The 25847-nt window shown below is 39.6% G+C and overlaps 1 protein-coding gene across 2 annotated transcripts in view; it reads left to right on the plus strand.

The window, feature by feature from the left end:
- Window positions 1-4397: 4397 nt before the first annotated feature.
- Window positions 4398-25847, plus strand: part of Adgrg7 (adhesion G protein-coupled receptor G7) — a 75275-nt gene continuing 53825 nt past the window's right edge. The window contains exons 1-2 of one of the 2 annotated variants that reach the window (XM_087576316.1): window positions 4398-6169; window positions 7492-9052. In XM_087576316.1, the coding sequence (XP_087432442.1) occupies window positions 8938-9052 (115 nt within the window). In that variant the 5' untranslated portion in view covers window positions 4398-6169; window positions 7492-8937. 2 annotated transcript variants of the gene reach the window in all.

Below are 25847 nucleotides of genomic sequence, written 5' to 3' on the forward strand. Positions count from 1 at the left end.
AAGCAAAGTTTAGAGCAGCGACTCAAGGAAGGACCATTCAGAGCCTGATCCACATGTGGCCCATATATATACAGCCACCAAAACTAGATAAGATTGATGAAGCTAGAAAATGCATGCAGACAGGGACCAGATATAGATGTCTCTTGAGAGACATATCCAGAGCATGTCCAATACAGAGGTCAATGCTAGCAGCAAACCACCAAACTGAGAACAGGACTCCCTTGGGGGGAATTAGAGGAAGCACTAAAGGAGTTGAAGGAGCTTGCAACCCCATGAAAGCAACAATGCCAACCAACCAGAGCTTCCAGAGACTAAATCACTACAGAAAGACTATATATGGACTGACCCAGGCCTCCAACTGCATATATAGCAGAGAATAGCCTTGTTGGGGCACCAGGGGAAGGGGTAGCCCTTGGTCCTGCCAAGGTTGGACCCTTGTGCAGGGGAATATGGGGGGATAATAAGGGGGTATATAGAGTGAATAGCCGTATCGGGGAGGGGGAAGAGAGGGAATGGGGTCTTATGGACAGGGAACCGGGAAGGGGAATAATGTTTGAAATGTAACTAAAGAAATATATCTAATAATATATATATATATATATATATATATATATATAATGAAAGTGAGAAATTGCTCATTGTATGGCTTTTTCCCTCAAATTGACTCTCCTGGCCTGTTTTGAATGTCCTAAAAAGGGTATTGGTGTTAAGATTTGACAAATATCTAGAAGTGGAACTGAAACCATTTCCTATTTGCTGATTGTATCGGAAACCAAAATACATCGACTCCAAAGCATACAGGAATCAGGTCATTAACCTAACAGAAGGTCTTAGCCATTTAACACAGAGCAACTTCTTCCCTGCTTAGAAATAGACCCATGCCCCCTTTGTGTCTTAGAGTGAGTTTAAATTCATTAGTACTACACTCAGAGCTTTGACTCTGAACATTAACGAACATTAAATTATTTTAACCTAATTTGTAATTCAATGTACAGCTCTGCCTTGTACTCTCAACCTAAAAAATGAAAACTTTTATGTTCCTATCACATTTTATTAACCGTTCTTCCTACCATCTACCTCTCAGGGTGGTTCTGCAGGTTCTTTAAGGTTATATACAAAACATGTTCCCCTCGCTATTTCATATTGCCTTCTTCTGCCCATATCTCTAAAGCCCAGAGCCTAAGCCAACACCAGGTCACGTGCTTTGCAAACCTCTATCACTAGAAATAAAAACCCTCCCCGGCTCTAATCTGTAGGGCTCATACTTCTTTGTTTCTGCAGTTAAAACTGTTAATCTCTGAAGCTAATAAACAATGAACAGAAATCGTCTGCCCATTGCTACAGTGGAAAATGAGCTTTGGGCATAGAAAGGAAGATGTCCCCTAAAATGTTGTGCTCTATGTGGTGCAGAAAATTATAAACAGTTTTGAAAGTGTGTTCTGAGTAAGCATATGGCAAACATAAATGAGAAACAATGAATATTGTGGTATAGACACAGGCAGCAGAAATGTTGCAAAACATGAAGCCGGGTGACAACATCAGACAGAGACAGCTGGAGTGACCTGATTGAGAGCGGACAAAGGTGGCGTTACTAAACTGGAAGTTTGCAACAGTCTAGAGAAATGCACTAGGGAAACGTCATCGAGACAGCCGGCTGAAATTCCCAACAGAACTTCGGCTTGCTCATTCTACCATACATTTTATATCATAGAATAGAATAGCCGAAAATAACCTCTATCGGAAAGGGGTTCATTCTTCTGCTATTCTCAAGGGCTCAGTGTTTTAATATCTTAGCACTTTGCTGTTTTCCTTTCTTCCACAGAGTTCAAAGTTCGTTGTAGGCTAGGACAGGGAGATTAGGAAACCACTTAAACACACTGGGACCTGAGACAAGGGAGCCTCCCCTGCCCCAGAGTCTGCTTCCGGCAAGTTTAAGAGCATCGTGTGACAATTCACCAACATTCACTCTGTCTTTAGGAGAGACGCCCCACATCGGTGTTAATGATGGTTCAAGATTTCCCAGTGTCCCAGGCTCACTGGAGATGTATCTTCAGAAGTGGGAGATCCCTGCACTAGTGGTTATGATGCATCATGATGGCCCAGCGACTCCTTAGGTGAACGTGTTTATGTCATATAGTATCCTGTTCAGAGAGAAAGCCACCAGATAGTTTTGGTGTCTCTGCCATTTCATCTAGAGGTTCGGGAGAGGGATGGTAAGGATAGGTGCTTAGGAAACATGCTGCATCTTCCATTTCCCACCCCTTAAGAAACGTGTTCATTTTTTATAGAGTTGGTAATCAAAGCTAGAGACGTACGAAAGAATCATAGCATCAAGTTACATCCCAGTGCAAGAAATTTGTTACATGTCTGAAGTTCTGATGTGTTTACATAACGGGCAAATGGATGAAGCCTGGAGATACTATTGAATCGCAGGACCAGAGGAAAAGACGGTAGTAATGATGCTCCCCCTAGTGGTAGAGTATAGAAAGACATCTCATAAGCTAACTAACTTCCTAAGTCAGTTCACTGAGACAACACACATCTGCTGCTGAAGATACTTTTTGTTACGGACACGGAAGTTTCAAGCTGGTACTGAAATGGAAGTTTCCTCCATGGTGGTTAGTTTCATGGTGCCGGAAGATGCTCTGCAAGCCGAGGAGGGAGAAAAGTTCTTAAGAGTCCTCCCCAGCTCTGCACCTTGTAAGCTACAATGGCAGTCAGTCTGACAGAATAGGTCATCGGTGTGATAGCAGCATTAATGTTATGGGATTAATTGATCTTTGACTGGATTATGGGCCCACTTCAAGCAGGACATAATTCATGCGTCATACTACAATCTGGGCTGTGGCTAGAGGCAGGATCATACATGCTAAGGGTAGACCCAGTGTTATTATTTTGCTAAGTGGCACAGTCTAAAACCACCTTCTGGCTTAATGCCTATGGATTAGTGAAGCTCTTGGTCTTCATCAGAAAACCTTTTTTTTTTTTTTTTTTTTTTTTTTGCAGGAAGGGGAGAGTAATACAAAGTCTCACTACTGGCTAACGTGTGGAGATCAAGTGGACCTCGGAGTACTCAATCCTAGATGGACATCTCCATCACTACACCACCTCTTCCACTAGGCTCAGTGTACACAGAGAATGAGCTGAGAGAAAGCTTGAAGGACCCAGAGGCCAGAGAAGACTGTTATACTAAGTCTGTGTTGTTTGAGCAAAGTAGGACCATTGCAGTCATGAACTCATAGACCTGAGATTACCTACATAAGACCTGCATATGATCAAACCAGTCAGCATGCTGTCATACATTTTGGGGAAGGACACACAAGAGTCCCACTTCTAGCTGAATAGCTGTTGGCAGAGCATGGCTACTGGGAGCAGAGAGAGTAGCTTTTCTTCGGGAGTTTGGCCCTGGGATAGGTTGTGCGCGCTTCAGTGAATGGCCCCATATCCACGTGCATATGTGCAGCTGTGAGACTAATTGATCACAGTAGATTACAAAGGAAAAAGGACATGAATTCTGCATCCTTCTAGGATTCCAGGATGGGTTAGAGAAAGGAACTAGGGAATGAATATAACCAAAATATATCTATGAAATTCTCAAGAAATAATGAGAATATTACTGAAAAACAGAAGTAGTATTTGTATTATTTTTTTTAAAAAACCTTATATTTTAACTTATTAACACAGAAATCCTTTGTTATAGATCCAATTGTCTCCCGGCTTCCTCTACTTCATATTTTGAAGTTGCAGCCTCCACCCAAGTATTGTCACCCTGTTTTAGGTATGGTGATAACCTGCAAAGTTAGTCCAAATAAATCTATACTCGGACTAAGGAGCCCATAAACCTCCACCCCAATATGACAAAGGTCTTTATGAAAGAAGGAAATGGAGGGCAATTAAGAAGACCATGTGATGATCATCAAGATCAAGTATGATCTTGCAAGTCAAAAAATCAAAGGACACCAAAAGCTGACAGCAAAATCCCAGAAGCTGAGAGACAAACACGAACCAGAGCTCTGCCTAGCACCTGCCGAGGGAATGTGATTCTGCCCTCAATGGGATTCTCAGTTCCAGTCTCAGTGCTCCAAGGCAGTAATCTCTGTCCTTAAGATACCCAACTTGTGACATTTCCTTAAAGAATTCTTAGGAAGCTGATAGATTCCCTCTACTTTAACATTAGTTTTAAACTTAATGAATTAGATGTCAAAAGACAGCATGTGTTTGTCCCAGGAAGTAATGTATTTGAGGGTAATCAGTAAATGTCAAGGATAGAGATACCGTCTCCCAGATTTAATACCATCTACAAAATGCATCATTTTTCATGCAAAACATTGTGGAAACTTGGTTTCCTTATACATTTGTACTGTTTTCTGGCTTTGTAAAGTTGACATGTTTCCTCAGACTGTCCTACTGTCACTAAAACAGTCCTCAGATAAGTAGCACTCACATTTGTAGTGAAGATCATGTGCTGATCAGTGATTTGTGCACTGTCTTTGTTGTCCTTAATATACCTGCTATGGTGGGTTAAAGGAGAAATGCCCCTTAGTAGGTTCCCATGACTGAACACTTGGTATCCTGATGGTGGTACTCTTTGGGGGAGGTTGTGAAGCCTTTGGAAGAGTCTGGTTGGAGGAAGTACATCACTGGAGACAGACTGTGGGTACATAGAGTCTTGCCAACCCTCCATTCACTGTCTCTGCTTTGTGATTGCATTGGAAGATGTAAGCTCTTGGCTTCCCCTAACTGTTTCTGCTTCAATGCCTATGGCTTGCTGCCACGTTTCTGCCTCACTGTGGTAGACTCTCATCCCTCCCTCTGAAGCTATAGGCCAAAAATAAAGTTCTTTTCTCCATAGGCTTTTTGTTTGGTTTGGTTTGGTCATGGTGTTCATCACAGCACCAGAAGACAAGCCCAAGACAGCTGCTCTTCAGGTCACAGATTCCTTGAGTGTCCTTGATTCGTATACTCTTATTAAGCTTTCTGGGGATGATAAGCCTCTTGTCTTTCAAAATGCCTGACAATTATTCCTGATATTCTCCAGAGAACTACAGACAGAAGCTAGTCAGTGTTTTGCAGCTCTTTGATTTGAACATTACCTCCTGAAGGGAGGAGAGAAGCTTGCTTACAAGACTCAGGAGTTGACAAAACTTACACATTATAGGAAGCTCAGAAGCTGTGGTTGGCTTCATTGTTTATATGCCTGCCTGTTTGACCTATCACCCTGTGTGCCAACAGTCTTGTTCTTCTTGCCACCCACATCTATGTGTTCATGCCCTTCCTCCCTACATGTGCCACACTGCAGGTGTCTTCCTAGGTTAACCCATTAGGTCACCCAGGAAAAGATTCTTGGTCTCCAAAGGATGCCTTATTCTTCCCTTTCTGCCTTTGCCTCTCCACACAAATGACCTTTCATACTGGCTCACTCAACTTCATCATGGAGTGCCTCTTACCCTGCTTGGGGTGTGACATCTGAAGCTAATCTCCTTGTATAGATGCTCTCATTCTTCTGCTCAGCCCCTGACACCTGTTATGAGTCACAAAGTGTCTGCCCACACATGATAAACACTGTTGTTCTTATTTAGATGAAATCTTTATAAAATGTACAGGGACAAGAGATCCAACAGGGCTATTTAAAATTTGAAGACATGGAGGCCTGGTTTTTGTGTGACATGTTTGGGTCCATGAAGCAAATTAGTGACCACATTAACAAAAAACCAAGTCTCCCTGAATGACAACTGTGTGACAACAGGGACCTGTTGCCTCAGGGACCAGACTCATCACAATACACAACATATTGAGTAGAATAAATTAATAAATAAGTCATTTCCCATTATCTTTTCTCTCCTTTGACTTCTCAACTATGTGTACATAAAAATAGTGGTTGTGTTACTGACTTTTGAGCCTGTGTGAGGATGTCTTTGAAACATAGAAATTAAAGGAGGAAAGGTAAGGTTTGGCTCATAGTTTCTTAAGGAGTCTGTGGTGTTTTTGTTGTTGTTTTGTTTTTCCTTGGTTTTGGTTTTGTTTTGTTTTGTCCCCTGTGTTTTGAAAGAACATCATCGTAGCAAGAATGCATAATCAAGGAGTCCTTTTGTCTTATGGAAGACGGGAGAGAAGTAAAAAGCAGGCAAGATGGGGGCACCTCAGGACATGTTCCAGTGACCGGCTTCTGGTGAGGCCCTTTCTCCTAATGTTTTAATGCTTTCTGAACCTACCAAAATAGTGCCACCATATGTGGACCAACCTTGCAATAAATAAACTTTGGGGAAGGGATATATCATATCTAGACCATAAGAATGACAGTTTATACATTTTTAAATGACAGTAATTCATATCCTTACATAAATATAAATATCTGAATTATGACAAGGATTTTTCCCATCCCACAAATTTCTATTGTTCTTAGATGATAAGGAAAACCTTATGAATTCAACAATGTGGCCAAAGAGACAAAGCTATATGAAGCTATGAGCATTGCATCGTCCCAGGGTTCCTGTCCATCCATTGATTTGGGGAGGAAAATGTCTATGTACCACCAAAATCTGTTTTCACCCATTGGTGGGTTCTTTCCCTTCAAAATGTGTGCAACCTTGTAAAAACAAACAGACAATCAAACCTCGTCATCCTGGTAGGAGAACTATGCATGATCCTCTTCAGCAAAGCAGTGTTTCCATAGTATATTTTAAAGAATGACATCTATGAGAGAGTCTTCCTGGGAAGGGAGGTCTGTAGTTAAGAAACATTAGGAACCTGGCAACGTGCAACACATAAGAACACACTGGAGGCCCCAGGACGTCCCATACATCTAGTATTGCTCAATATTACACAGAGCTCATCTTGAAGTCATCTCTAACCTCGTCCTTGTTTCTGCACTGGGAAAGGTGTTGTGTTATGAAATAAATGACGTGAAGACTGAAATGTATGTAGCACTGTGTTGGTGTGTTTTCTGTTTAATTCATCTTCATAGTTTATTACTTATGGAATATTACTAGTTTTAATATTGAAAAAGTAAGATATAGTAAGTGATACTAATTGAGAAAAGGTGTAATGGTTTTCAAATGCCTTGAACCTAGATCCTTTGGATTTCAATGAATAATTTTTTTATGTATCCTACTCTTGCCATTTTGGGTAGATTATGCATGCACATAAGAATAAATATTACATATTCACAACAAATGGACTATGAACATGGATTCGTTTGTTTTTTCCCCCTTCTGTAGCAGTCTTTAAATTCTTTCATTTTGTGACATATTAATGTGGTTTTTCGAAGCTCTAGAATGAGGAAAAATTGGGACTTTATGTTAATATTCCCCCCAGAGTTGTACTTTACGAAGTATTATTAAAACTTGGGGAACAATACATAATTTTGAGGGGCAAACAAACGATCAGTTTAGATGTAAAATTTATTTTATAAATCTATGTTTAATACTCCCAGAAGAGTATTCTGTTGCAACACATTTTTGTTATCTTTAACATTGTGGTCTGTTTTATCAGGAGTTACACCCTGGTTTCTCACCCTGGAACATTGTAAGTGCTTGAGGGCTCATTCCTGCCTGTGACAGTCTCAAGACAAAGAAGGCACTTTATCATCCTGGGTCTAAATGAACAGAGGAACCACCCACTGACTCATCCACCAGAACCAGAACTTCAGTCACGTGAGTACTCATTAGCACCTTCATTTGAGACTAGGGAGGAGGAGGGAAGAGTAAAGCAGGATCCCCAGAGTCACGGCTGCATAGGAGAGATAGCAGTTTGTGAAAGTTTTAAGGGAGGATTTCTTTCCTAGGATTGCTGTGACAAAGTACTACAAGCTATGTGGCTTAAATAACAGGAATGTATTGCCCTCATGTTGTGGTGACCCCCAACCATAAAATTATTTTTGTTGCTACTTCATAACTGTAATTTCACAATTGTTATGAGTTGTACTGTACATAGCTGATATGCAGGCTATCTGATATGTGACCCCTGTGAAAGTTGAGACCCACAAGTTGAGAATTACTGTTTTAAAGCAAGATGTCATGGTAGTCGGTTCCTAGGACTTTGAAGGAAGGTAGTACTCCAAGCCTTTCTCTGTAGCCTTTCTTTGCAATTGGTTGTATTATCCCTTTGATTCCTCAGACATTGTCCCTCTGTGCACATTGGGGCCCAAATGTTCTCTTATAAAGACAGCAACCATGTTGGAATAAGGCCCACACTATTAACTTCATTTAAACTCAATTATATTTCAAACTTATCTTCAATCATGGTTGCATCGTGGGTGCTTTGGGTTAAGACTTCAACTCGTGAATGTGGAGACATCATTTAATTCATAATAGATGAGTTTAATTCTGTTTTAGTGCTTTTATAATCCTCCCCAAGTCCATATACTCATTCATCAGTTGCAGCTGTTAGAACGTAGGCCCCTTAAGGAAATTCAAGAGTGGAATCCTATGTGGCTATTGCAGTTTATCATATCAAGGCCAACAATGACACCTTATCCAAGAGGGTGTTTGACTCTCCTGAAGCACTTGCTCTTAAAGCCAAAGTACAGCAGACTGATCTGTAGATAACCAGAGGGATTCATTGCCTTCCTGGCTTCCTCTTTGGGTTCTGGTAACTTGCCTCTTTCCTGGACTGTATATCTTGTCCAGATAGTCACCCTTTGACCCTCAAGGCTAATCCCGCCCCCTTTTTATTGCCTTAAGTTAGTTTCCTTTCTGAGAATCCCCACCTGTTGATCTCCTCAGTGAAGAATGAGCATACTGCGTACCTTTTATTCTGTGACTCCAACTACATTATTGTGAATTAACTTCAAAACTCTTAAAACATGAGAACACCTGCCAGACAGACCACTGAAGGGAAGAATTCTTTTCATGTTTTATAACCATCTCTGGTTACATTTCTTGACTTAAGGAGAAGCCAGCTGTTTTGCACATAGTGGTGCAGTGTTTTGGCTTCACCATGCGTTCCTGCCGATCCTTCGATGTCCGGGTCCTGGTGACTATTGTGTGTGGTTTGCTGACGGGCATTGTTTTGGGACTGGGCATCTGGAGGATGGTCGTAAGGATCAACAGAGGTAATGTCACCCTGCTATAATCTACTGAGACACAGAGTGGGTGTTGGGGTGGTGGTGGCACTGAACCTCTGACTCTGCTACCTGATATTTCAGTGCCAGGGAAGTGCCCTGTCCACACAATGGCTGCCTTCCACAATACCACTTAAGAAGTGTAAGAGGGCAGTTGGTTGATGGCCAGTGCACAGCTTTATTAAAAAAAAAAACAAAAAAATGAGACTCTCTCTCTCTCTCTCTCTCTCTCTCTCTTCTTGTCTCTGTGTGTGTGTGTCTGTGTGTGTGTGTGTGTGTGTGCGAGTCTGTCTCTCTGTCTCTCTCTCTCTGTGTATATGTGTGTGTGTCTGTGTGTCTGTGTGTGTGTCTGTGTGTCTGTGTGTGTGTCTGTGTGTCTGTGTGTGTGTGTGTGTGTGTATGTGAATAAGCAGGGTGTTGGAATTGGCTTCTATGTGCTATTTTAATTCCTGAGTTGATAGAATGAATAACAATAGAAAGTATAATGATGTATATTTGGGTTTACTGAGCTAAATCCTATAAAGGTAAATAGCTGTGAACTCAGACTCCCAAAAAACTATGTACAGAATAGAAATTCATCTCAAGAAGGAAGCTTAGTGATGTTAGCACTAGAGTCATGCATGAAAAGAACTTAGGTTGATGTACAAGTTTCCCATTTCGCAGGTGTAGAAAATGAGTTAAAGTTGAAAAAATTAAATTAAGTTTAAAGGTTACTTTCCTGCTGGTTCAGTATGTGCTTGAAACGTTTCCTGCTGTGTTCCAGACCTCATGGGGAAAATAGGGACAGAAGCATAACCTGTAAAATGACAGTGTTAAAATAAAGCCCTTGAGAACTCAAAAATACATTTTTAATCATTCTAACACTGCATTCCTTGGCCTCTGGAGGTCCACTATAAAGCGCCGGTTCTCAACCTGTGTGTTATGACCCTTTTGGGTACCTTCACAGGGGTCACCTAAGACCATCTAAAAATATTACAATTCCCAACAATAACAGCATTACAGCTATGAAATAGCAATGAAATAATTTATGGTTTGGAGATCAACACTGCATGAGGAACTGAATTAAAGGGTTGCAGTGTTAAAAATGTTGAGAACCACTGCTATAGATTCAGAGCTGAGGTTTAGAACAGGTAAAACTGAGTGACTAGAGGTAACTAATGCCAGTAAGGAGAATCAGTCTTTCCTCAAGGAAGATGCAATGGTGCCAGGCTGCAGAATCCCATGCTGAGGACGAATGTTTGATACTGGCTGGTGCTGAAGAGGTAGTGTGGAATGCAGCCATCCCTACATAACATAAACAGAATAGAATCCAGAGGATACTGTGTTGGCAGCATTTAGAGAACTTGAGTAAGAAATTAAACAGGACAAAAGAAGAAAACTAAAATGTTAGCGTTTGTAAAATACTTTCATTCAGGTTTAAGGAAAACCATAAAGAGTCTCTCTCGCTGTTACATGGATTAAATGTGTAAGATCTCGCTTACAGGATTTATGTTTGGGAAATGTCTTCCTTCTTGTCGCATTCCCAATGGCCTGTGTTTTCAAAGGGCAACTTGTGACCTAGAAATGGCACCATTAAATCGAACCGTTGAGAGGACAAAGTACAAAAGCAACATGAGGCACAATACTAAACAGAGGCCTGTAAGTGCAAGTTAGTCAAAGGCGTAGGGGAAACTGCTTAAGCCTGGGCACACCTCCGAGTTGTTGAGGGCCTTTAAAGGAAGTAAAGGGAGTAAAGGGTAGTAAACGTTCTGCTTCTCAGGGCAGTAACATGCCAGCCCCTCAGAAAGACTAGCTTTGCCCTTGGTGTTAGTTTGTCAGTTGTCTCTTTATATAAGGGATATCCCTCCCTTGTGGGGATAGAATTGGGGGAAAGGCAACAGAAAATTCGAGGATTGTCACAATCATTAACAAATAGGAAGAATGAAGACTTAGGCTGCTGCTGTGTGTGCTCCTTGTACATTGCATTTGGAGTGTTTGCTTTTGTTTAGTTGTTTGTATTTGTTTAATTCAGTTCCAGTCCACTTCCCTTTTTTTTTCCTTTAACTTCTTCTAGGAATTCCATCTCTTTTCCTTCCACCTCCCTTCATTCTACTAATGTCATTAATAATAATAATAATTATTATTATTTAATAATTATTAATTATTGTTATTAATTGAGTATTTTTTCTTTAGTTCCTTACTTAGTTATAAGTTATCCTTAAATTAACATTTTTCTTAGAGTCAGAGTTCATGCATATCTCAGAGAAACTGATGTATCTGTTAAAGCCTTTTTTTGTTTGTTTTTTGAGAGCTTATTTTATAGTTTGGATTGTCCTCGGACTCACAATTTGTATCCCAGATGACATCACACTCATTGTATCATGAGCAAGACACCTTCTGCACCAGCATTCCACGTGTGGGGTTATGGACATGATCCCACACTCATGGCTAACTATAAATGTGTTATTTAGGAAGAAGTGCATAAGCACATGTACACTATGTCCAAATTAATTTACTATATTCAAAAGTCATTTCATATAAACAGAATGTATTCATGAAAAATGATAACTTATTTGTGAAAAACAAAAGAAAAAACCCTCCATTGTAGGCATATAGAGTTCCACAGTCATGGTAGCATTCAGGAGGTGGAGGCGGAGGCTGGAGGATTGCTGGAGCTCTAGGTCATACTGAGCAGAATAAGACTGTTTGAAAAAAAAACCACAGAAGGATAAAGAAAACTTCCAACTTCTGATTTGAAAAAATGTCAGTGAAATGGTTTCTATTTGGCCACAGGGTGAATATTGGTTTTTATAGCTAATTTTTCTATACCTTACAATATCAAAAACTCTATGACCAAGATAGCATACGCCAAACTTCAAGTATCTTTTCTCACTTAATCCAGATCACCACATTTAAAGCAGGAATATTTCATTTGTGTTACAAATGGAGAAACCAGGGTTGAGAGAAGATATTTGGATTTATATAGCTATGCAACACGGGCTGTGAATTTGAACCTGCACCATCACGATCTTGCTGGGTTTTGCTCTCAGAAGCACAAAGGGAACTAGAGTAAATTAATTCACCCTTTTTCCTTTCTTTCCATGAGATCTGAAAATCCCAGTTCACCATGGCTCAGTGAGCCTGACAATCAGATCGCCCTGCTGCATTCTTTGGAAGGCCTGCTGTGTTCCTGTCATGATTCTCCCATAATAATAGAGTGTGTGAATTAAAAATTAGGAGTCGGGCTTCAGTTTGCATGCATTTCAGTCAGTGTAGTAACCGCCATGCTTTGCGGTCATCTGGGGGATGCTAAGGTGCTTTCTCCAACTTTGCATTGTTTGTCTGCATTGATCTTCTAACTCAAAACAGCAACAGGAGCTTCATTTTTCTAGTGTTTCCCATTCCAGCCAGTGTCTAATTTCAGTGGAAAGTCAAATTCATAATAGCCAAAAAGTCACAAATCAAATCAACTCTAATTATTCTAAGTGTAAGGCCCCCATTTAAGCGAACCATTGTTCCAAATGTCAAAGAAGCACTTGAAGGCATGATGTATAGAATTCCAGTGAGCTTCTGTGGGCAAATGGAACTTTTCTTTCTGAACTGTGCCTCTTGTTAAAAGGTCACCGATTAAGAGTCTGGTTCCAACGATGGACAGTGTAGCACAGGGGTAGCTGAAACTTCCTTTGGGTTTGCTGGGTAGCCTGTCAATTTTGTATGACATTGAGGGAATTATTAACTAATAACGATGTTACTTATTGCCAAGAGTAATATATCATGTATGCTCTCTAACACATGACTCCTATCAATTTGATATTTCTTTGGGCAAAAAAAACCTTTCAATAGTATTGATAGTGTGTGCAATTCCCAAAAACCAGTTCTAGACTTGGTTTTCTTCCCTACAGTGTTGGTTCCCTACCTATAGCACCACCCTCCATTTCACACGTACATCTTTTTGGATGACTGAGGTCTTCAGTCAAATGCCTCCACTTTATAGACATTTTCTACCGATCCAAAACAAGTTCTTATTCCCAGCTCCCCTCTTTTCACATACTTCTTCAAATTGACTTACTTTGTTGAAGAGAACAAAGGCCTGATTTAGAAATCTAATAGATTCTCTACAACTAATTTTGAGTTATCGGGATGAATAAATAAATCTTATACAGCTTGAAGGTAGACTTAGTTCATTGAGGCAACTGTAAGAAAATACCATAAGCAAGTAATTATACACAATAGAAATCTCCTTTCTCACAGTTGTGGGGACTGAAGCGAGTCCGAGGGAAAGTGAGCACCAGATTCAGATTCTTGAGAAAGTCTGCCTCTTGGTTCTGAGGTGTCTTCTTGTTGCACCTTACATGATGTAAATAGACAACACTCTTCTTTTCATCCCTTTAGGGCATTAATTCCATCATGAAAGATCTACCCTCATGAACACTCATTCATTTTTTTTAAAAAAATTGTCATTTAATGCTATGAAATTGGAAATTTGACTTCAACACATGGATGAGAGGATGCATTCAGTCCGTCTCATGGATGAAGAACTCCCAAATAGTTGTGCTCAGAAATGAGATAACAAATCTGGTAAATCCTCATGCTTCAAAATAGAGAAAACCGCAAATCCAGATGTCTAAAAGCTATTATTTTTGTTTCCCGCTGCTTCAAGCCATGTGGCTGTCATATGACCATTAGCCTCCAGGATTCATTAAGGTCTTTCCCATTACAAATAGCCTCTTATTTACCCATATGGTCAGCGATCTTTCAGGGTATATTTATATTGAAAGAAATCTGTGTACTTTCAGAACCACAGCCCTTTCCCATTAGGTGTTCATAAAAAATATCTAATGTAGTTTTCATAAGGAATAGACACAACAAGTCTACAGTGGCTGGCTTCATGCTTCTAACATCAAAAGGCTTACAGTGCAAAAGCAGGGTGGCTTGGAGACCCATCACACTTGACAATTAAACTTAAATACAAATGTGGATTTCATTACATTTATCTCCTTTAATATTTACGAGCTTGCGCTAATCCTAATATAAACATACCCAGAGGTTCATGATACAATGGTGAAAGAATTTCTTTGATTTCTATAATGAGAGGGCATCTCGACCTCAGCACACAGTAGCAGTGCCTTATTTAAGTGTCCTACAGCTCTGACACAGTTAAGAATTCCCTGCTTTCTGTTCTTTCCCTACTCCAGATATAATCTTCTTTCCCCACTACAGGAAAGACTTGGTCCTCAGCTGCCTAACAAGAGGCTACAGAAGGTTTATATAGTCTCCAACCCAAGGTCAGATTTTATAGCACTCATAATTCTCGTTCAGTAGAAAATGTTATCAGGAAAAATCAAGGCGAGTCTACTGCTGCTCAGAAAATCATCCTTTTTTTTTCCTTTTACTAAATTTAGTACTTCCTGCAGAATCAAACTCAGTAATAAACCTAACTCCTGAAACTGAGGATCATTTTAGTGTTAAAAAAAAAAAAAAGACCACAACAGTCCAGAGACATTGTCTTATGATTAGAGGAAAGCGGGTTGGAGGTCACTGGGGTGCTGTTGGCTTTCAGTTCTCCAGTTTCAAGTCTCTGTCATTTTCCTCCTTCCTCCTTTCCTGCTTCCCCACACATTCAGGTGCTAAGTATTTTTTAAATACAAAATTATCCATGAAAAGGAAGGGAGTCTCATTCAAGGGATATGTTTTGTTGTACAGTGGCTGAGGGACAGTGATCTGGATTGTGTTAACGTAAGAATCAGTGATGTCTATTGATCCCATTTCAAAGCCATTGTCTTAAATAAAGAAGCTGGACTCTTGACTTGGTGGGTTATTCCTGCATTTCCAGGTATTAGATGTTTTTGGATATGGCCATCAGGGTAGGCCAGACTCTTGTCAGCAGAGTCTGTTAAAGATTCTTCCTGAATACTGTGGCCAAGACTGTTTTTGAGAGAAGGAAGAGACCACTGGAACCAGACTACCTTGCTTTAAATCTCAACATGGCTGTTTACTATCCAAGTGACTGGGCACTGTAGTCAGTATTTCCATGCATCAGTTTCCCCCTTAGTGATAATAAATTCTGCCCGGTGAAACTATTTTGAGAATTCAATGAGTCCATGCACTTGAAGATTTAAGATGATAATAACTTGTATCTTGTAAGCACTCAATACACACAGGCAAATGTTTTCTAATTTACAGTTTTATGCCATTCAGTGCTGAGCAGTTTCATCCTCGAATTATACCTAGAATGGATACCATTCAGCCACACTGGACCTTTGGATTGAGACTCAAGTTATCACGCCAAAACTCTGCAGGAGGCTTAATCATTAAATTAAGTTGACTAGCTGAACAGAGAAACAGAAAGAGCTCCAAGAACAGCCGTGGGACAGCCATGAGATATTTGTTTTCAATATCTATGCTACCTCGCTAGCAGAAGAAAGCTTATTAAAATATTTATTACATGTAGTGAAAATGTTGACCCAGTAGTTAATATTGAGCAACCTTTATCTTAACAAAAGGTATACTTTGTGTGTTTTATTTCGTTCTTCCTTGCTTTTCTCTACAATGAATACATTTTATTAGACATGATCAGCCTAATGTCTCCTTTTGAATACATAGCTGTACAATTAATTATATAGATAAACTACTTCGTCTTTCTGTATATATGTATGTGTATATACATGATGCATATATACATAGATGTGTATATAATATGTATATATTATGTGTGTATACACGTGATATATGTTTATGATAGATCCTTAAGGATGGTAGTACTACTTTGGATGACATTTTGGGTCGTTTGAGTACTTAAGAGGCTAAGATTCTGAGGTGGGTAGTACATGGAGTTAAATGTATCATAAAAACAGAAGAGCAGATAATCCACCTTGAACTAGATACCCTCAACTGGAATTCCAATGACAGAGAAACCATTCAGCAAATACTTATTAACCTCGTATTCATTAGGAACGTTCTGAGATCTGGGGAAACAAGCTATGACCTTGATTCAAAATATTCTTTAACGATCAGACTTGTAACTAAAAGCCAGAACGGCCGACTTGGTATGGGTAGATGTTTCTTCATGCTTATGATTGTGTACAAATTGTAAGTAAACGTTCAAACACACCAACAGGCTTCCATTCTTAAGGGAAACTCCAGGGGACAGAAAAACTATAAAGATATCACAATGACGAGTAGGTAGTATCATAAACTCTAAAGGTTATGGGTGTGGAAGCTGAACCAAAGCCATCAGCGTGACAAGGAAGCCTTCAGGGGTCACCTCAGCCATAAAAGGTAGATTAAAAAATTTCTGTTCCCAGCCCCACGGAAACATTGAATAATTCTTATGATCAAACTTTCCTATTAAGGTGGTGGATTTGAGATGGGGTCCCATGTAGCCCATATAAGCAAGTAGCTAACCTAGGCCCAGATGACCTTGAACTCCTGGTCTTTCTGCTGGGATTATAGCCCGTGAGCTTGTCTTGAAGGTGGGATTCTAGATTTCCCTCTAGCGTACCTTCTGAAAGCAGCTTCTGCTTCTGCCCTGTGCGAGCACTGAGACTGAATTTGCATGTAATTCTCTGCAGCATATGTCTCCCCACCCTGCCCCCACCTCTGTGCTTTCTGGGATCCTTTCGTCAGCCCCCCCCCCCAGATTGCTGAAGGGTTTTTTTTGTTGTTGTTGTTTTGTTTTTTGTTGTTGTTGTTGTTTTATTCTCCTATATTCCTCTTTTTTCGGATAAAAATCTATCTTAACTTATCCTGACCCTCTTTCTCCGGCTTACACAGGGACAGACTCTTCATTTTATGCAGAAATCATCTGAGCTTTAGGAATTAAGAGCCAGATTGTGGTGGTGTTGCATGACTTTAATCCCAGCACTCAGAAGGCAGAGGCAGGCAGATCTCTGAGTCTGAGGCCAGCCTGATCTATTGAGAGAGTTCCAGGACACCTAGAGCTACACAGAGGAACCATGTCTCAACAAACCAACAAATAAATAAACGAATAAACGAGAAAGAAAAAAAATAGCAAATTCTAAAACAAGTGTGTTTGGCGATAATATTTTATGGCAGGAAGAACAAAAATATAACAGAGTTGCTTTGAAGTCTCACATATACACTTTACCTTAGTGGTCTTCGTAAGATATCTAAAATTTTATAGCTACCTCCAAGGCCGCCAAGATTTTCTTCTATTAGTTTCACACAAACTACACTGAGTTCATGATCTGTTCTAAAATAATTTTTGAAAGCTGAAGATCTGTGTTTAGAACTGTGTATGTTCCTTTGTTTCTAGATGTCCCGCAACATTTTTTGGGAAATTAGCTTCTCTGTACTGAACATACTGCCCCTGTCTCCAACATCACCTGGGCATTCCGGAGTCTGTGCACAGATGCTAGTGCATGCCATAGGTGACCTATCTATGACAGCGGGGAATGAAGCGGTTTTCCCCTAGAGCCTTGTTTCTCTCAGGACTGAAGGCAGAGCATTTTCTTGTCCTGATAGTCATCTATATGGCTTCTTTAACAGAGTGTCCATTCAACTCTTTTGCTCATTAAAATAAAAGCTGTATGTTTGCACTCTTATTATGCATATATATTCTTTATAAGTTACAATTCTAACTTACAGTTTAACTTGCAATTCTCTCTCTGTCTCTTTCTCTCTCTCTCTCTCTCTTACACACACACACACACACACACACACACACACACACACACACACACACACACATTTTCTCCATCCCGTGACTATCATTTTTATTTATCTGAAAAAATACATTTGGATGAGCAGCAGTTTTCAATTTAGATTAAATGCATTTCATAATTTTATATTTATTGTTATTTTATATTTATTTTTATAATTCTTATATTTAGAACTATTTTGCCCTTCAAATACAGTTGAACGTCCCAAAGTTGCAAACACATCCCCCTACATTTTATTCTGAAGGCTTTACGGCTTCAGTTTTGTTTTCAATGCGTGCGCCATATTAAATTGAGTTTTAAGGGTGATGTTTTCACCTAGCCAGTTCAGAACATTTTCGTTTGCAAACAAACAAACTTCCTCAGTTAGTAGCTTTAGCAAATACATAAAAGGTCAACTGATTATCTCTGACTTACTGTTTGGCGCTTTAATTTATATGTGATTCTGGGATTAAATCCAAGGCGTTGCACATGCCAGCCGATTGTCTTCCCACCAAACTACATCTCCAGTCCTACTTTATTTTTGAACATTTTTTATTTCATTGATGTCTTCGTTTTTATGTTGATTCTACCCAGTATTTTTGGTTGTAACTTAGTCAATCATGAAACTAGGAAAGCAAGTAAGCGTTAAGCTACGTTCCTCTTTAAAGGCTTGTCGCGAAGTTAAAACCAGGCCACAAATCCCCACAAAAATTTATTGGAGATGCTTCTTATCTATGTATATGTGCATAAATCCACAGGTATCCTGATGCCCATGGAGACCAGAAGAGGGCGTTTGGTCCCCAAAGCTGTCCCCGAGGTGTAGGGACTAGGAAGCAAACTTGGATCCTATGAAAGAGTAATAATGTGCCCTTATCCAAACCACTGAGCCATCTTTCCAGCACTCTTCCTTTAGATTTTTAACTATGTCAACTGGAGAAGACAAGTTAGCTAATGAGCCTTCTGCTCATTAGTTTATATCTCCACTTATTTAGATACGTAAATGTTCTTTTAATAATAAATTCTTACCCATATCTTATCATTTCCAAAAGCTTGAAAATTTTATGCTAATTTAAATGTAAGTTATTTTGTAATTATTTGGTGCTAATATATGAATAAACCATACAATCTTCTTAATTTGCTTATTCATTTTCCTGGGTTTTTGATACTCAGAATTTTAATAGATTTGGTGATGTATGAGTGTTATAACCACTTCACCCTCTCTTAACTTTATATCTTTCCATTTTGCCCTCTACCATGCTGATGAGCAGTGGTTAGCACAACTATATTGATTTTTTCCTGTGAAACTTAGGAAGAAGCCATTAAACATTGTACTAATATATTAAAAGTAGGTTCTTCATAGATGATTTTTGTGAGTTTGAAATTCTCTTTTATTATTCATTTGCGAGGAGTCTTGCTTTTAATCTATATCACCCAACCTTTGATTCCTGGTATAAATCTTACTTGATCAGGTGGTATCTGTTTTATTTGTTGTTTGATTTGACTTGTAATTATTTTAAAAGAGTATATGTGTGCCTGCTAGTTTTATGTCGACTTGATATAGGCTAGAGTCTATCAGGGAGGGAAACAGCTGAGAAAGTCCTTCCATAAGACAAGGCTGTAGGGCATTTTCTTGATTGGTGATTGATGAGGGAGGGCCCAGCCCAGTGTAGGTATACACCTGAGCTAGTGGTCCTGGGTTCTATAAGAAAGCAGGCTGAGTAAGCCAGGAGGAGCAAGCCAGGATGTAGGATCTGTGTCAGCTCTTGCCTCTAGGTTTCTGTCTTGCTTGAGTTCCTGTCTTTACTGCTTTTGATGATGAACTGTCCTTTGAAACTGTGAGTGAAATACACACTTTTCCTCATCAAGTTAGTTGTCTTTGGTCATAATGTTTCATTACAGCAATAGTAACCATAACTAAGACAGAAATCGGTACCAGAATAGTAGGGTATTGATGTGACAGGCCTGACCATGCTGTTTGGTAGAGGAAGGACTTAAAACCTTTAGGCTAGAAAAGCTGTTGGTGAGGTGTTCTGTGGGAGCATTGAGAAAAAATGCAGATGATGAAGACCTGGCTTGTGAAGTTCCAGAGAGAGGTTTGAGAGTCACTTAAAGAGGTTGTTGCATATTTTGAGTTAAGAATCTGTAGTTGTAATTAGTTGGTGCTGAAGAATCAGCTGTGGTTAACAAGATTCCAGAAACACTAGAGTGAAAAACTACTTTGCTGGGATAATTGGTGCTGGTCAGCTGGAACTGAGAAATTAGTGGTAAGCAAAAAAGACCAGGTAAAATCTTCTGGGAAGTGTTCCCTCAAGAGTTAAGGGTGGAATGGATGGGGTCCCCCCCCCATCCACTTATAGAATGTGAGGGGGAAGGGTTAGGGGCTGATGGACAGGAAACCCAGGAAACTGGGAAAGGGAATAACATTTGAAATGTAAATAAGAAATACCCGATCTAAAAAAAAAAATAGAAAAAAATAAAAAAACATTTAAAAAATGGAACAATGAATGAATGAATGAATGGATAAATAAATAAATAAATAAATAAATAAATAAATAAATAAATAAATAAATAGAGTTAGCCCACAGAAATTGTCTTCCAGAGGGGGCTGAGATTGTACCTCATGGTGGCAGCTGAATTGGGTCACATGTAAAAGTCTCCCAGGTAGTACTAGATTTGAAGGCATGAGGGAGTCATGGAAACTTTGAGTGGTCAGGAGAGGCCACTTATGAATGCGCACCCTCAGTAGTAGTTGAAGGTCCAAGATTAAAGGAGTCATGCAGAGAAGCAGAGGCATGACCCTATGAAAAGAGAGCCCAGGAGAGGCTATCAGTGAAAGTGCAGTTCAGCCGTACCAGCAGACCCCAAAATTTTGCCAGTACCAGGGGATAGCTACCAAGAACAGCAGTGACTGTGGAGTTGAGCCAGTCTACACTTAAAAGATAAGTGTCCTGTGCTTTGGATGGCTACCTGAGGCCTTTGGATAAGCTCAGAAGAACATGAATGGATCCCAAACATAGGACACTGACTATTTACAGTCAGAGTTTGGTTTTGATTTAATTTGATTATGACTGTGCCCTGGTTCTTCTTTTGAAATGAGAAAGTATTTAACATATATTTTTATTTTTTTAGGAGCCCACAGTTGAGACACTTTGGATTAAAAGAGACTTTTTTTGTTTGTTTGTTTTGTTTTGTTTTTAGAGACTGAACTTTTAAAATGTTTGAGTTTGAATTCCTACCTCTTGAAGTAAGAAAGTACTGAATTTATTTTTTTTTTTTATTAACTTGAGTATTTCTTATATACATTTCGAGTGTTATTCCCTTTCCCGGTTTCCGGGCAAACATCCCCCTCCCCCCACCCCTTCCTTATGGGTGTTCCCTTCCCAACCCTCCCCCCATTGCCGCCCTCCCCCCATAGACTAGTTCACTGGGGGATCAGTCTTAGCAGGACCCAGGGCTTCCCCTTCCACTGGTGCTCTTACTAGGATATTCATTGCTACCTATGGGGTCACAGTCCAGGGTCAGTCCATGTATAGTCTTTAGGTAGTGGCTTAGTCCCTGGAAGCTCTGGTTGCTTGGCATTGTTGTACTTTTGGGGTCTCGAGCCCCTTCAAGCTCTTCCAGTTCTTTCTCTGATTCCTTCAATAGGGGACCTATTCTCAGTACAGTGGTTTGCTGCTGGCATTCGCCTCTATATTTGCTGTATTCTGGCTGTGTCTCTCAGGAGCGATCTACATCCGGCTCCTGTCGGTCTGCACTTCTTTGCTTCATCCATCTTGTCTAATTGGGTGGCTGTATATGTATGGGCCACATGTGGGGCAGGCTCTGAATGGGTGTTCCTTCAGTCTCTGTTTTAATCTTTGCCTCTCCCTTCCCTGCCAAGGGTATTCTTTTTCCTCATTTAAAGAAGGAGTGAAGCATTCACATTTTGATCATCCGTCTTGAGTTTCGTTTGTTCTAGGGATCTAGGGTAATTCAAGCATTTGGGCTAATAGCCACTTATCAATGAGTGCATACCATGTATGTCTTTCTGTGATTGGGTTAGCTCACTCAGGATGATATTTTCCAGTTCCAACCATTTGCCTACGAATTTCATAAACTCGTTGTTTTTGATAGCTGAGTAATATTCCATTGTGTAGATGTACCACATTTTCTGTATCCATTCCTCTGTTGAAGGGCATCTGGGTTCTTTCCAGTTTCTGGCTATTATAAATAAGGCTGCGATGAACATGGTGGAGCACGTGTCTCTTTTATATGTTGAGGCATCTTTTGGGTATATGCCCAAGAGAGGTATAGCTGGATCCTCAGGCAGTTCAATGTCCAATTTTCTGAGGAACCTCCAGACTGATTTCCAGAATGGTTTTACCAGTCTGCAATCCCACCAACAATGGAGGAGTGTTCCTCTTTCTCCACATCCTCGCCAGCATCTGCTGTCACCTGAGTTTTTGATCTTAGCCAATCGCACTGGTGTGAGGTGAAATCTCAGGGTTGTTTTGATTTGCATTTCCCTTATGACTAAAGATGTTGAACATTTCTTTAGGTGTTTCTCAGCCATTCGGCATTCCTCAGCTGTGAATTCTTTGTTTAGCTCTGAACCCCATTTTTTAATAGGGTTATTTGTTTCCCTGCGGTCTAACTTCTTGAGTTCTTTGTATATTTTGGATATAAGGCCTCTATCTGTTGTAGGATTGGTAAAGATCTTTTCCCAATCTGTTGGTTGCCGTTTTGTCCTAACCACAGTGTCCTTTGCCTTACAGAAGCTTTGAAGTTTTATGAGATCCCATTTGTCAATTCTTGATCTTAGAGCATAAGCCATTGGTGTTTTGTTCAGGAAATTTTTTCCAGTGCCCATGTGTTCCAGATGCTTCCCTAGTTTTTCTTCTATTAGTTTGAGTGTGTCTGGTTTGATGTGGAGGTCCTTGATCCACTTGGACTTAAGCTTTGTACAGGGTGATAGGCATGGATCGATCTGCATTCTTCTACATGTTGCCCTCCAGTTGAACCAGCACCATTTGCTGAAAATGCTATCTTTTTTCCATTGGATGGTTTTGGCTCCTTTGTCAAAAATCAAGTGACCATAGGTGTGTGGGTTCATTTCTGGGTCTTCAATTCTGTTCCATTGGTCTATCTGTCTGTCTCTGTACCAATACCATGCAGTTTTTATCACTATTGCTCTGTAATACTGCTTGAGTTCAGGGATAGTGATTCCCCCTGAAGTCCTTTTATTGTTGGGGATAGCTTTAGCTATCCTGGGTTTTTTGTTATTCCAGATGAATTTGCAAATTGTTCTGTCTAACTCTTTGAAGAATTGGATTGGTATTTTGATGGGGATTGCATTGAATCTGTAGATTGCTTTTGGTAAAATGGCCATTTTTACTATATTAATCCTGCCAATCCATGAGCATGGGAGATCTTTCCATCTTCTGAGGTCTTCTTCAATTTCTTTCCTCAGTGTCTTGAAGTTCTTATTGTACAGATCTTTTACTTGCTTGGTTAAAGTCACACCGAGGTACTTTATATTATTTGGGTCTATTATGAAGGGTGTCGTTTCCCTAATTTCTTTCTCGGCTTGTTTCTCTTTTGTATAGAGGAAGGCAACTGATTTATTTGAGTTAATTTTATACCCAGCCACTTTGCTGAAGTTGTTTATCAGCTTTAGTAGTTCTCTGGTGGAACTTTTAGGATCACTTAAATATACTATCATATCATCTGCAAATAGTGATATTTTGACCTCTTCTTTTCCAATCTGTATCCCTTTGATCTCCTTTTGTTGTCTGATTGCTCTGGCTAGAACTTCAAGAACTATATTGAATAAGTAGGGAGAGAGTGGGCAGCCTTGTCTAGTCCCTGATTTTAGTGGGATTGCTTCAAGTTTCTCTCCATTTAGTTTAATGTTAGCAACTGGTTTGCTGTATATGGCTTTTACTATGTTTAGGTATGGGCCTTGAATTCCTATTCTTTCCAGGACTTTTATCATGAAGGGGTGTTGAATTTTGTCAAATGCTTTCTCAGCATCTAATGAAATGATCATGTGGTTCTGTTCTTTCAGTTTGTTTACATAATGGATCACGTTGATGGTTTTCCGTATATTAAACCATCCCTGCATGCCTGGGATGAAGCCTACTTGATCATGGTGGATGATTGTTTTGATGTGCTCTTGAATTCGGTTTGCCAGAATTTTATTGAGTATTTTTGCGTCGATATTCATAAGGGAAATTGGTCTGAAGTTCTCTTTCTTTGTTGTGTCTTTGTGTGGTTTAGGTATAAGAGTAATTGTGGCTTCATAGAAGGAATTCGGTAGTGCTCCATCTGTTTCAATTTTGTGGAATAGTTTGGATAATATTGGTATGAGGTCTTCTATGAAGGTTTGATAGAATTCTGCACTAAACCCGTCTGGACCTGGGCTCTTTTTGGTTGGGAGACCTTTAATGACTGCTTCTATTTCCTTAGGAGTTATGGGGTTGTTTAACTGGTTTATCTGTTCCTGATTTAACTTCGATACCTGGTATCTGTCTAGGAAATTGTCCATTTCCTGAAGATTTTCAAATTTTGTTGAATATAGGTTTTTATAGTAAGATCTGATGATTTTTTGAATTTCCTCCGAATCTGTAGTTATGTCTCCCTTTTCATTTCTGATTTTGTTAATTTGGACACACTCTCTGTGTCCTCTCGTTAGTCTGGCTAAGGGTTTATCTATCTTGTTGATTTTCTCAAAGAACCAACTTTTGGTTCTGTTGATTCTTTCTATGGCCCTTTTTGTTTCTACTTGGTTGATTTCAGCTCTGAGTTTGATTATTTCCTGCCTTCTACTCCTCCTGGGTGTATTTGCTTCTTTTTGTTCTAGAGCTTTTAGGTGTGCTGTCAAGCTGCTGACATATGCTCTTTCCTGTTTCTTTCTGCAGGCACTCAACGCTATGAGTTTTCCTCTTAGCACAGCTTTCATTGTGTCCCATAAGTTTGAGTATGTTGTATCTTCATTTTCATTAAATTCTAAAAAGTTTTTAATTTCTTTCTTTATTTCTTCCTTGACCAGGTTATCATTGAGTAGAGCATTGTTCAATTTCCACGTATATGTGGGCATTCTTCCCTTATTGTTATTGAAGACCAGTTTTAGGCCGTGGTGGTCCGATAGCACGCATGGGATTATTTCTATCTTTCTGTACCTGTTGAGGCCCGTTTTTTGACCAATTATATGGTCAATTTTGGAGAAAGTACCATGAGGAGCTGAGAAGAAGGTATATCCTTTTGCTTTAGGATAGAATGTTCTATAAATATCCGTTAAGTCCATTTGGCTCATGACTTCTCTTAGTCTGTCTACATCACTGTTTAATTTCTGTTTCCATGATCTGTCCATTGATGAGAGTGGGGTGTTGAAATCTCCCACTATTATTGTGTGAGGTGCAATGTGTGTTTTGAGCTTTAGTAAGGTTTCTTTTACGTATGTAGGTGCCTTTGTATTTGGGGCATAGATATTTAGGATTGAGAGTTCATCTTGGTTGATTTTTCCTTTGATGAATATGAAGTGTCCTTCCTTATCTTTTTTGATGACTTTTAGATGGAAATTGATTTTATTTGATATTAGAATGGCTACTCCAGCTTGCTTCTTCTGACCATTTGCTTGGAAAGTTGTTTTCCAGCCTTTCACTCTGAGGTAGTGTCTGTCTTTGTCTCTGAGGTGTGTTTCCTGTAGGCAGCAGAAAGCAGGGTCCTCGTTGCGTATCCAGTTTGTTAATCTATGTCTTTTTATTGGGGAGTTGAGGCCATTGATATTGAGAGATATTAAGGAATAGTGATTATTGCTTCCCGTTATATTCATATTTGGATGTGAGGTTATGTTTGTGTGCTTTCATTCTCTTTGTTTTGTTGCCAAGACGATTAGTTTCTTGCTTCTTCTAGGGTATAGCTTGCCTCCTTATGTTGGGCTTTACCATTTATTATCCTTTGTAGTGCTTGATTTGTAGAAAGATATTGTGTAAATTTGGTTTTGTCATGGAATATCTTGGTTTCTCCATCAATGTTAATTGAGAGTTTTGCAGGATACAGTAACCTGGGCTGGCATTTGTGTTCTCTTAGGGTCTGTATAACATCAGTCCAGGATCTTCTGGCCTTCATAGTTTCTGGCGAGAAGTCTGGTGTGATTCTGATAGGTC

Source organism: Rattus norvegicus, chromosome 11 (assembly GCF_021556685.1).
Source record: "Rattus norvegicus strain SHRSP/BbbUtx chromosome 11, alternate assembly SHRSP_T2T, whole genome shotgun sequence".
Classification (NCBI taxonomy): Eukaryota; Metazoa; Chordata; class Mammalia; order Rodentia; family Muridae; genus Rattus; species Rattus norvegicus.